Source organism: Pelodiscus sinensis, chromosome 22 (genome assembly GCF_049634645.1).
Source record: "Pelodiscus sinensis isolate JC-2024 chromosome 22, ASM4963464v1, whole genome shotgun sequence".
Taxonomy (NCBI): Eukaryota; Metazoa; Chordata; order Testudines; family Trionychidae; genus Pelodiscus; species Pelodiscus sinensis.
The window spans coordinates 26,952,834-26,965,400 of record NC_134732.1 but is presented as its reverse complement, the minus strand read 5'-3'; the positions used below and the strand labels follow the sequence as shown (position 1 = coordinate 26,965,400).

At 51.4% G+C, this 12,567-nt stretch overlaps 1 protein-coding gene across 1 annotated transcript; it reads left to right on the top strand.

The window, feature by feature from the left end:
* The first annotated feature begins 8,590 nt into the window (after nt 1-8,590).
* LOC106732411 (uncharacterized) lies at nt 8,591-10,869 on the top strand. The gene is made up of 2 exons (XM_075905777.1): nt 8,591-9,241; nt 10,261-10,869. The coding sequence occupies exons 1-2, from the start codon at nt 8,719-8,721 to the stop codon at nt 10,866-10,868; spliced, it is 1,131 nt and encodes a 376-aa protein (XP_075761892.1). The 5' UTR covers nt 8,591-8,718; the 3' UTR covers nt 10,869.
* Nucleotides 10,870-12,567: the final 1,698 nt, after the last annotated feature.

The window sequence follows — 12,567 nt, the reverse complement described above, 5'->3', positions numbered from 1 at the left end:
CTCTGGCAAGGAGTTCCACAGGTTGACTCTGCGCTGCATGAAGAAAAACTTCCTTTTGTTTGTTTTAAACCTGCTAACTATTAATTTTATTTGGTGACCCCCTAAGTTCTTAGGTTATGGGAACAAGTAAATAACTTATTCACTTTTTCCATACCAGTCATGATTTTATAGACCTGTATCATAGCGCCCCTTAGGCTCCTCTTTTCTAAGCGGAAAAGTCCCAATCTTTTTTAGGGATGTGAAGGACTAGTCGACCATCTGATAAGCAAATGCTTATTGGATAGTCAACAGGCTAGTCACTTCCCTACCCTTGCTGCCTCTAGCAGAAAGGGAGCAGAGGGACCTTGAAAGCAGCAGTGCTGCTTGGAGCCTGGGACTGCACCCTGGCCTCCACACAGCGCTGCCACTTTGAAATGCCACATTCAGCCCTAGGATTCTGACACACCCCAGGTGGCCCCAGGCTGCAAGAGACTAGCTCACTGCCCAAAGCAGGACCAACCCTAACTAAACCATCGCAGCCAGGGCTTCAAAAACCTCAAGCTGGGAATTAAAAACCTGAAGGGATGGAAATTCTACTCCCCCTCCCCCCAGTAACCTATTCCAGTACTTTTCACCTTCCTTGTGAAATAGTTTTTCCTAATAGCCAACCTAGACCTCCCCCGCTGTAACTTGAGACCATTGCTTGTTCTGCCATCTGTCATTACTGAAACAGCTTATCTCCTGCCTCCTTGGCACCTACCTTCAGGAAGTTGAAGGCTGCTATCAAGTCCCCCCTCACCCTTCTCTTCAGACTAAATAAGAGCAAATCTCTCAACCTCTTCTTGTAGGTCATGTGCTCCACCCCCACAATAATTTTGGTCACCCTCTGCTGAACCCTAGCCAATGCATCTGCATCCTTTCTATAGTGGGATGAGGGGGGGCCAGAATTGGATGCAGTACTCCAGAAAAGGCCTCACCAGTGCAGAATATAGGGGAATAATCACTTCTCTAGCTCTGCTGTAACTCCTTCTAATGTATACTAATATGCCATTAGCCTTTTTGGCTACAAGGGCACACAGTTGACTCATATCCAGCTTCTCAGCCACTGTAATCCCCAGATCCTTTCCTGCCAAACTGCTACTTAGACAGTCGGTTCCCCGCCTGTGTGTGGGAGTCTTCCGTCCGAAGTGCAGGACTCTTCACTTGTCCTCGTTGAACCGCTTCAGATTTCTTTTGGCCCAAGCCTCTAATCTGTCTAGGTCACACTGGACCCTATCCCTGCCCTTCAATGTAGCTACCTCTTCCCCTAGCTTGGTGTCAGCTGCAAATTTGCTGAGGGTGCAAGCTATCCCCTCAATAAAGATGTTACACAAAACCAGCCCTGGAACCAATCCTTATGGCACCCTGCTTGAAACTGACTGCTAATCTGACATTGAGCTATTGATCACTACTCATTGGGCCCAACTTAAGCTTTCTATCCACCTTACAGTCCATTTATTCAATCCATATTTCCTTAACTTGCTGGCAAGAATATTGTGGGTGACCGAATCAAAAGCTTTGCTAAAGTCAAGTTATAGCACAGCCACTCACTTCCCCAGATCCTCATCATAGAAACTAAGTAGATTGGCATGACTTGCCCTTGGTGAATCCATAGTGACTATTCCTCATCACATTCCCCTCTTCCAAGTGCTTCAAAATGGATTCCTTGAGGCTGTCCTCCATGATTTTTCCAGGGACTGAGGTAAGGCTGATTGGTCTGTAGTTCCCTGGATTGTCCTCCTTCCCTTTTTTGAAGTTGGGCACTACATTTGCCTTTTTCCAATCATCTCCCGATCTCCACGAGTTTTCAACGATAATGGCCAAAGGCTCTGCAATGATGCTTGCCAACTCCCTCAGAACCCTCGGCTACATTAAATCTGGGCCCACAGATTTGTGTATGTTTAGCTTTTCTAAATAGTTCCTAACTTGTTTTCCCCCCAAAAGGGTTTTCCACCGCCTTCCCATACAACGTTGCCTAGTGCATTAGTCTGGGAGCTGACCTTGTCCGTGAAGACAGAGGCAAAGAAAGTATCGAGTACTTCAGCTTTTCCCACATCATCTGTCACTAGGTTACCTCCCTCATCCAATAAGGGTCCCACACGGTCCCTGAGCACCCTCTTCTAACATGCCTGTCGAAACCTTTCTTGGTCTCCTTCTCAGCCCTTGCTAGCTGCAATTCCAATTGTGCTTTTGTCTTCCTGATTACTCCCCTGCATTCCGGAGCAATATATTTATACTCCTCCCTAGTTATCTGACCAAGATTCCACTTCTTGTAAGCTTCCTTTTTGTGTTTAAGCTCACCAAGGATTTTCCTGGTAAGCCAATATGGTCACCTATCATAGTTGCTTTTCTTACTGTGCATCGGGATGTTTTAGTCCTGTGCCTTTAAATACTGCCAGTTCTCCTAGACTCCTTTCCATGTCAGAATCCTTGGGATCCTGCCATCACAGCTCTTAGGAAATCAAAGTCTGCTTTTCCATCCCTAGGCTGCACACAGTGTTTCAAAGCTGCAACGCCACACAGCGCCCAGTCCCCAGCTGACCCGGGCTCCATGTGGCATGTTCACCTTTGAAGTGTAGCAACAGCCCCAGTGCTGTTGCTACACTTCAAAGGCGGAGGGATCCTCTCGACTAATCAAATAATCAGTGCAAAATGCATTTATTCCATTAGTCATTAGTCAATATTTAATATCCCTAGTCTTTTTAATATTGCTTCATATGGGACCTGTTCCAAACCCCAGTCATTTCTGTTGCCCTTTTCTGAATGGCAAGATACTTTTTTCCGATGAGACCACCACCTCTGTACACAGTATTCAAGATGTGAGCATACCATGGGTTTATATAGCAGCAATAAGTTATTCTATGGCTTATTCTTTATCCCTTTTTTGATGATTCCTAACATTCTGTTTGCTTTTTTGACTGCTGCTGCACATTGAGTGGATGTTTTCGGAGAACTATCCACAATGACTCCAAGATCTCTTTCTTGAGTAGTTATAGCTAAATTAGTAGCCATCAATATGATTGGTTGGGATTATTTTTTCCAATGTGCTTTACTTTACCTTTATCAACATTAAATTTAATTTGACATTTTGTTGCCTAGTCACCTAGTTTGGTGAGATCTTTTTGAAGCGCTTCACAGTCTGCTTTGGTCTTAACTATCTTGAGCAGTTTAGGATCATCTGCAAATTTTGCCACCTCACTGTTTACCCCTTTCTCCAAATCATTTATAAATAGGTTGACTAGGATTGGGCCTAGCACAGACCCTTGGGGAACACCACTAGCTACTCCTCTCTTCTCTGAAAACTGACCATTTATTCCTACCCTTTGTTTCCTGTCTTTTAACCAGTTATCAAGCCATGACAGGACCTTTCCTCTTATCCCATGACATCTTACTGTACCTAAGAGCCTTTGGTGAGGGACCTAGTCAAAGATTTTCTGGAGCTCTTAAGTACACTATATCCAAGGGATCCCCCTTGTCCATATATTTGTTGAGCTCCCCCCCCTCCAAAAGATCTCTAGTAGAGTAGTAAGGCATCATTTCCATTTACAGAAACCATGAACCATGTTGACTTTTCCCCAACAAGTTATGTTAATTTATGTGTATGACCATTTTATTCTTTACTATAGTTTCAACTATACATTTTATATTTAAAATCTGTATCCATCATTACATGACTCCTGTGCTTTTGAACTGCATTTCTTCATTTTGAAAATAAAATTTCCCTTCAATGTCTATTTTTACACTTCTAAATGTAAGGTTGCTTGAAGATTAATGACCATCCTTTAGTGTTCCCCCTAAGCCAGTGGTCCCCAACACGGTGCCCCCGGGCGCCATGGGAGCCTCTAAAGGTTGGGGACCACTGCTCTAAGCTGAGTGCCTGGGTGGCTGCCTAGGAGAGATTCAGATACCACTCAGCTGACAATCAAAGCACTCACAGCTGGCACCATGTCTTTCTACTGACAGTGCACATCCAAACATGCCTCGGTGCACATAACAAAACTTATTTGCCACATAGATGGAAAAATTAGAGGGAAAACTGCTTTCTTTTATCGAACACACTTAATGACTCCCTTGATTGTTATAGCTAAGCACTTTGATGTATATCCTCACATCACCCATTTGGTAGGGCAGTATACTTACTCTTTGTTCACAGATGGGAAATGAAGGACCAGGGTCACAAAGGGTATGTCTACTGCAGATGAATGAAATGGCAAACGTAGCACAGATTTGAATTTCCCGTGCTTCATTTGCATAATCGCATCCAGGTGCTATTTAGAAATACCTTATTTCGAAAAAAAGAAACACTGTGTAGATGCGGTTATTTCGAAAGAAAACCCTTCTTTTGAAATAACCCTTACTCCTTATAAAATGACTACTACACGTCTGTGGCATGCTGGGAGGAGGTAGGAGTCCCAGAGGAAGGTGCGTGCTGAGGTTTGGGGCGGAGGGAGGGGAGGGGAGGGGAGGTGCGCACCGGGGCTCCCCTTCTATGTGGGAGAAGGAGTCCTGGGGGAAGTGCACACTAGGGCTTCCATCCTAGAGGTGGGGATGCGCGCACCAGGGCTCCCCTCCTCTGCAGGGGAGAAAGGAGGAGTCCCGGGGGGGAAGTGCGCACTAGGGCTTCCCTCCTGGGGGGGGGGAGAGGGGAAGGGAGGGACGCATCAGGGCTCCCCTTCTCTGCGGGTGAGGAGGTAGGAGTCCCGAGAGGAAGCATGCGCTGGGGCGGGGAGGAGTCCCAGGGGGAGGCTCTTGCCGGAGCTTCCCTCCTCTGGGGAGGGGGGGAGGCGTGTGCCGAGGATTCCCTGCCCCCTGTTCCCACTGGCATGTTCTGTAAAAGTATACAAATTTCTATAAAAGGACATAATACACCAAACTAAAGACAAAACTAAAAGAACGTGACACAAACTTAAAAAAAAGGAGAGAAAATGATTAATGCAGAGATTAATGAGATTTGCATTGGTATGGAGGGGGCTGAGGTGCCTGGTCTGGGGAAGGGGTGTTGTATTGGAATGGGGGGGTGCCTGGCTCTGGGGTAGGGGTGAGTGTATTGGGGTTACTTTTTTTAAAAAATACAAGATACTTTATTTAAAAGAAAAACCTAAAAACCAATAATCTGGTAGCACTTAAAAGACTAACAAACATGTAGATCAGGCATGTCAAACTTGAAGCCCTCTGAGGGCCACACGAATTATAGCTTTCAGGGACACCAAAGAGAATGTACTTCTATAGGACAGTTGTAGTTATTTCTTATTATAGATTATGTTTTAGGTATATTTTATAATATTTTTCAGGTCTTGTTTTAATATAATACAATAATTTGATGTGTAACATTATTTGCTCATATAAAATGATTTTTAATTAATATAAATTTAAGGTACTTTAAATTTTTTATATGATACATAACTTGTTTTGTTGAAATGAAAGCAGGTATAGACCATGGTCAATGAAATAGAATAGGCTTTTGTGAAAATTTCAGATGCTTTGTAAGTCTGAAATTTTGCATAAACATATAATTATTCATGCAATTGGAAAAAAATGACATATGTACTGATATAAAAATTAATATACATCAAAAAGAGATTTTGATGACATAATCAGTTTGCTGTAGCTAAGGCAAGAAAAAGTGCCTTAATTGTAATGTCCTGTTGCTTCTGGTGTTGAACTATCCACAGTGATTCCAAGCCAGCCCACCCCCCACCACCACCTCTGTTTAACCAGTGAACAGGTTAAACTTAATGTTTAACGGATTAACTAACTCAATGGGATTTTATGTCCCTACTATGGACCAATCAATCTCGGGTGCACAATAGGCTTTTGATGCTGTCTCCTGGGTGCTCCACCTTTAGGTGTGCCAGCACCGCTGTGCCCACTAGCTGGCGATTCGTAGTAGCAGTGCTCCCCCGGCTGGCCACGTGTGCGAGGCTCAGGCACGATGCTCCTGGGGTGTGTAATGTGCATGCGCAGCCAGTTCTCTGACCACCGCTGACTCCACTCGCAGTTCAGCAGGTGCCCTCGTACCCCCATTTCGCTCTCATTAGCCTGTTGTGTTCACTCCTTTTCAGACATTTTCTAACTATTGGCAGGAGAAAAAGCCCCAAGCTTCCTGCCAGGCGTTATTCGCCGCATCACGTGTCTCTGCTTTGCTGGCGGCTGCCCTTGTCGCTGTGTATTGCTCAGAATGTGCCCGGCTCGCTTGGGTTTAAAAGAGGTTTGGCCTGCGGCCATTCTCTGCGTGTCCGCGATCTGCCAGCATTGCAGGAAATTGACTAAGCGCACGAGGAGAGCCGGTCAGCGTCAACTCCGCCTCTTACAACCGGGGAAGCATTGAAACCTCACTCGGACTCTTCCCCACCTGGACTGCAAATCCGTGATAGCCCCGCTTCCACAGCACAGATTCACAGCGATTCAAGACTTGGTGCCTCTGGCACAGCTCAGCCCCTGTATAACCGCCAGGCAGTGCCTGTGCCTCCTCAGTCACATGGCAGCCACCATCTTCATGGTGCCTTATGCACACTTGCATAGGAGACCGATGCAGATGTGGCTCAGCACAGTGTACAGACCACATGTACACCCACAGAACAAGTCTCTCGGCATGCCATGCAGTATAAACCGCTCTTACCTGGTGGACACAAATCCACAATGTATGCAGAGGGGTCCCTTTTCAACAGAACCCCCACAACGCTTGAAATTACCATAGACGCCTCTTTGTGGGGGCTCATTTGCTGGACCAGGTAGTTCAAGCCATGTGGACACCAGAGGAGCAAGGCAAACACATCATCTTGCTTGAACTCAGAGCAGTCCAGTATGCATACACACACTTCTCCCAGATAATACGCAACAATAACGTCCGCATACTGATGGACAACATGGCAACAATGCACTCCATCAACAAGCAGGGCGATGTCTTCTTGCCAGTTCTGTCAGGAGGCAGTACAGTTATGGGAATGGTGCATCCCTTGTCACATCCACCTTATAGCCACATATAGCCCAGGCAGAGACAATATGTTAGCAGACGATCTCAGCAGAAACTTCTCCCTCATTCACGAGTGGGAGATCAACAGAGTGGCCATCAATCATCTGTTCCGCAGATGGAGGTTCCCTTCGGTAGACCTCTTTGCCACACACAGAAATTCACGGTGCCCTCACTATTGCTCCAGAGCAGGACTGGGCCCAGGATGTCTGGGGTACAACAGATGGGACGCGCCTCTAGCATACACGTTTCCACCAATTCTTCTCATCCAGAGAGTGATACTCAAAATAAAACAGGACAGAGCCAAAGTGATCTGCTAGGGCCACAATGGCCAGGCGTCCTCCACATTCAGGAGCGGCCCGAGGCCGGTTGTGGCAGCTGGCGCCCCAGGCGGATCATGCAATCGTTGCCCCCACCTGAAGGGCTGTCAATGGACTGATGTAATTGGCGGGCGCCCTGGGAGCCCCTGTGATGTCATCATCGTGCACCCCGGGCGGCAGCACACTAAGCAGCGGCCAAGTTCACCTATAGCCACAGGCTTCCCCTGCCCACATTGAGTCCCCCCTGTTCTGTCACTGGTCATGCAACAGAACAGAATGATTCGCCACCCTGCCATCAAGTATCTTCATTTGCGCGTATTGCTCCTTGCTGGCTAGCCACAACAGAGATCCAGTGTCCTCCAGAAGTTCAAACCAGTCTCGCAAACAGCCATAGACCTGCAACGAGGAAAACCTATACTAAAAAATGGCAGTGTTTCACTAGCTGGTGCTTCACTCGACACTGCACTCCCATGCAGACAGGAATCCCACTCATACTCACCTACTTACTATACCTTCACAACTCCGGTCTATCCGTCAGTTCTATCAGGGTCTACCTCCCAGCCATATCTGCATTCCACCTGCCCATACAGGATCATCCCATTTTCACTCATCCAGCACTCAAGAGATTTCTGTGAGTTTTACACAATACATTCACACCAACTAAAGAATCAGTCCCCGCATGTGACTGTAACCTCATGCTAAGGGTAACTAACGGGCAAACCATTTGAACCACTAGCTATATGCTCTTTTCTCCATCTATCCATGAAAGTGGCCTTCCTCGTGACTATTACCTCTGCACAAAGGGTGGGAGAGTTGGGTACCCTTATGACTGACCCGCCCCCATATGGTCTTCCACAAGGACAAGGTGGTCGTACAAACCCATCCTAAAACTCCTTCCCAAAGTGCTTACCTCATTCCATTGTAATGAACTAATTTACTTACCTGTCTTCTTCCCCAAACCTCATGGCAACGACAGGGAAAGGGCTCTCCATACCCTCGGGGTGTGTCTACACTGGGCCACTTATTCCGGAGAATCAGCCGCTTTTCCGGAATAAGCCGCGAGCTGTCTACACTGGCCCTTGAATTTCCGGAAAAGCAACGATGCTGTACTGTACAAAATCAGCCACTATTCCGGAAACCGTACGATGCTCCCGCTCGGGCATAAGTCCTTTTTCCGGAAAAGCTTTTCCGGAAAAGGGCCAGTGTAGACAGCTTTTCCGGAAAAGCAGAAGAAACGTAAAAAAGCGGTTTGGACGGCGGGAGACCCCATAGAAGCCACGGACTTCCGCATTACCCGAGGGCTTAAAGAGCACGCACACTACTGGCCGCACGTGGCAGGAGGCCCCCAGAGACCTCCCTTCCCAGCTCTGCGACGTGGCAAGTGTGCTGCCCAGCCACCTCAGCGGAGGCATGGCAGCTCGAGGTGGTCAGCCACCGTCACCCGGGGCAGAGGAGGAAGCCCCCAGGGGCCGGAAGCGCAGGGCCCCATCCTGGACCCCCAGGGAGCTGGAGGCCCTCCTGGACCTGTGGGAGGAGGAGGAGGGTCTCCATGACCTCCAGTCCCGCCGCCGGAATGCTGAGCTGTACACCCGGATGGCCCGGAACCTCGCCCAGCAAGGGCACCCCAGCCGCAACTGCGAGCAGGTCCGCTCGAAGGTTAAGGAGTTGCGGCTGGGGTACGTGCGGGCCACGGAGGGGAGGGGAGCAGGGCCTGATGCCTGCCCCTATTTTGAGCGGCTGAACTCATTTTTGGGCGAGCCAGCCCCGCAAGGCCCAGCTGTCCCCGTTGACACCTGCCAGCACCCCCCGATCATTCGTCCCACCGAACCGGAGGAGGAAGACGAGAGCGGCGGCGCTTCGGGAGAGGAGGCCAGCGTTGCCACCCAGCAGGCCCCCTCCAGCAGCTCCTCTGTGGCCGGGGAGGAACCCACTGGTGAGTCTTTGAAGGTTACACTCCCAAAGGGCGGGGGGCGGAGGGCGGGGGGGAGTGAGACCCAAGTGTCCGGAGGGGGGAAGGGGAGAGCATGTCACTCAGGCCACGTGAGCTGCACGCTGCATAGCATGCGGCAGTTAGCAGCACGTGCAACCACGTGCAGCCTGGTAACTGAGCGGCAGGTGGCCGTGGCAGGCAGCTGCGGGCACGGCTGGGACCGTGCTTCTCACACACATTTCAGCGGGATCAGGGGGAAGGGTGGATGCCGGCTAGAACCGGCCAGGGCCCGAGGGACTCAGCCCAGAGCCTGCTGCTCCACCAAGGGGTGCAGCACAGGGAATGGCACACTGTCCCAGGCCTGGCTGTGAGGCACAGCCAGCTGCTCCTGGGATAAGTGCAGCGTCACAGTCCTGTGACCGTGGACCGCCACCGAGCCGCTCACCTGCTCCCAGTGCCTTGGCAGGTTCCCCGAGGGAAGTCCCCACTGCGGCCACACCTGTCCCTGGGCTACCAGGCTTGCGGGAGGGATAGTGGGAGGGAGATGGGCCCCTGAGTTTTGCTGCAAGGATGGGACATCCCCCCACCCAGTCACCCTTTCTGGTTCTGACCAGGAGATATCGCACGCAATGGGATCTGAGAGCCCAGACCGCCACTGACAGGTGTGCTCCCAGGCACTGCGTGGGGATGCATCTCGCTCCCTGTCAAACACCAGTGATTAGCCCTAAGCTTTTCACAGTGTCCACCGGCAGGGAGTTCCACAGGTGAACGCAGCACAAGCACCCTCCTGCCCTGCACGGAGCCAGGATACAGACCGGTGCTTACAATACTGCAGGGAGGACCCTACTCCCAGGGGTGGTCCTTCTTGCCAACATACAACACCCCCCGGGAGCAGGAGGGGAACTGAGTGGGCCCAAGCCACAACTGTGCGGTCACCTGGGGCTCTGGGGTGGAGGGCATGGAAGTGTGGGGACAGTGGATGGCCTGCCTGACTGACCCGTCCTTTCTTCTCTTCCCTGCAGCGGGACCCAGCACCAGACCAGCGACTCCAGCAGCAGCGGCACCCCCAGCTGCCCAAGCCCGGAGGACCAGGCTCCGACACCGGGACCAGCTGCTTCGGCGTCATGTCACCGCGGTGGAGGGGATCCAGACCTCCATTGCGGAGCGTGTGCAGGGGGACCAGGAGTGGCGGCAGGAGGGATGGGCTGCGTTCCTGGAGGAATGCCGCGAGATGCGTGCCACAATGGGCACCCTGACGGCACATTTAATACATGCCATCCACTATGGCATGGCCGGACCGCATGCCCCCGCCATCCCTCCGGGAGCACAGCCCATGCCCCCTCCTATCCCTGCTCCTCTCCCAGCTCCTGCTCCTCTCCCTGCTCCTGCTCATGCTCCTGCCCCTGACCCTGACCGTGCTCATGCTCCTGACCCTGACCCTGACCCTGACCCTGCTCATGCTCCTGACCCTGACCCTGAAGACCGTGCTCCTACTCGTGCTTCTACTCGTGCTCCTACTCGTGCTCCTACTCGTGGGCACCTCAGCGTGCAGGCTGCCCCAACGCGGTCTGCCCAGCGTGGGCAGGTCCGCCCCCAGAGGGGCGCTCGCAGGGGCCACCCGTCCCAGTAACTGCCCCTCCCTCTTTCTCCCAGTTAAAGGTCCCCCCCGTCCTTCTCGCAGTTAAAGGTCCCCCCGTCCTTCTCGCAGTTAAAGGTCCCCCCCCTCCTTCTCGCAGTTAAAGGTCCCCCCCCTCCTTCTCGCAGTTAAAGGTCCCCCCGTCCTTCTCGCAGTTAAAGGTCCCCCCCCTCCTTCTCGCAGTTAAAGGTCCCCCCCCTCCTTCTCGCAGTTAAAGGTCCCCCCCGTCCTTCTCGCAGTTAAAGCTCCCCCCCCCTCCTTTGTAAATAAAAAGTTCTGTTTTCATTTCAATCTTGTGTGGTTATTGTGTTCCTCTAGTAACTGTACAGAAATTATGTGAGATGCCAATTAGCCACTTCAATTTAAGAGGGTTACAACTGTGGACAACAAATTCATGACTCTATCACCGGGGGGGGGGGGGGGGCTTTTTCAGTGGTCATTGGTTCGCGGCGCATAAAGAAATACTGAGACTTTTCAGTAAAGATGTAAACCAGAAACTATATTTACATAGCAACAAACAAGCAGAAAAAAATGGTTACAATATGCAGTACAGTACAGATTCAAAAACATAAGTTAGGCGCAGGGAGGACGATTGTGGTGTTGCTGGCCACCTCGATCCTTTGGTCCTTCCGGGCCTCAGGAGAGGAACAGCCAGGAGATCCCTCGACGGATGACTGTGGTGTTGCTGGCCACCTCGATCCTTTGGTCCTTCCGGGCCTCAGGAGAGGAACAGCCAGGAGATCCCTCGACGGATGACTGTGGTGTTGCTGGCCACCTCGATCCTTTGGTCCTTCCGGGCCTCAGGAGAGGAACAGCCAGGAGATCCCTCGACGGATGACTGTGGTGTTGCTGGCCATGTCAGTCCTTTGGTCCTTCCGGGCCTCAGGAGAGGAACAGCCAGGAGATCCATTGAAGATGGCACTGATGTAAGCCTTCCACACAAGTCCCAAATCCTGTTGGCTGTTCCTCAGGATGGCGATGGTGGCCTAAACCCTAGCCCAACTTAAAAGAAAAACCCTAACTACACCCGACGCACCCGACGAACAGACTCGATGACGGCCGCGATGTGCTGTGACCCGACGCTTTACTATACTATGGGGGGGGGGAGGTAAGGGGAGGAGGTGGGGAAGGGTAAGAGCTGGGACGGAGTACTCTGGGGTGACCCAAGCGACCCTGCTACGGGGCTTGGGCAAACATGTCCACCAGGGCCTCTCTAATGCGCACCGCCTCCTGGCGCGCCTGGCGGATGGCAGCTGTGTCGGGCTGGTCCAAGGTCTATGCCTCAGCTGCCACCCATGCAGGGAGGAAGGCCTCCCCACTGCGCTCCACAATATTGTGGAGCACGCAGCACGCGGCCAGCACTTCCGTTGCATTCTGCTCACCCATGTCGAGACGGGTGAGCAAACAACGGAAGCGGCCTTTTAACCGTCCAAACGCCAGCTCCACTGGGTTTCGGGCCCGGTTGAGGCGGTCGTTGAACCGGGCCCGGTTCTGGTCCGGCTGCCCCGTGTAGGGCCGCATGAGCCAGGGCATCAGGGGGTAGGCCGCATCCCCGACGATGCAGATGGGCATCGGCACATTCCCGACAGTCAAGTCCCGCCGGGGGAAGTAGGTGCTCGCCTCCAACCTCTGAAACAGTCCTGAGTTCCAGAGGATGCGGGCGTCGTGTGCCCGGCCGGACCAGCCGCCGTAG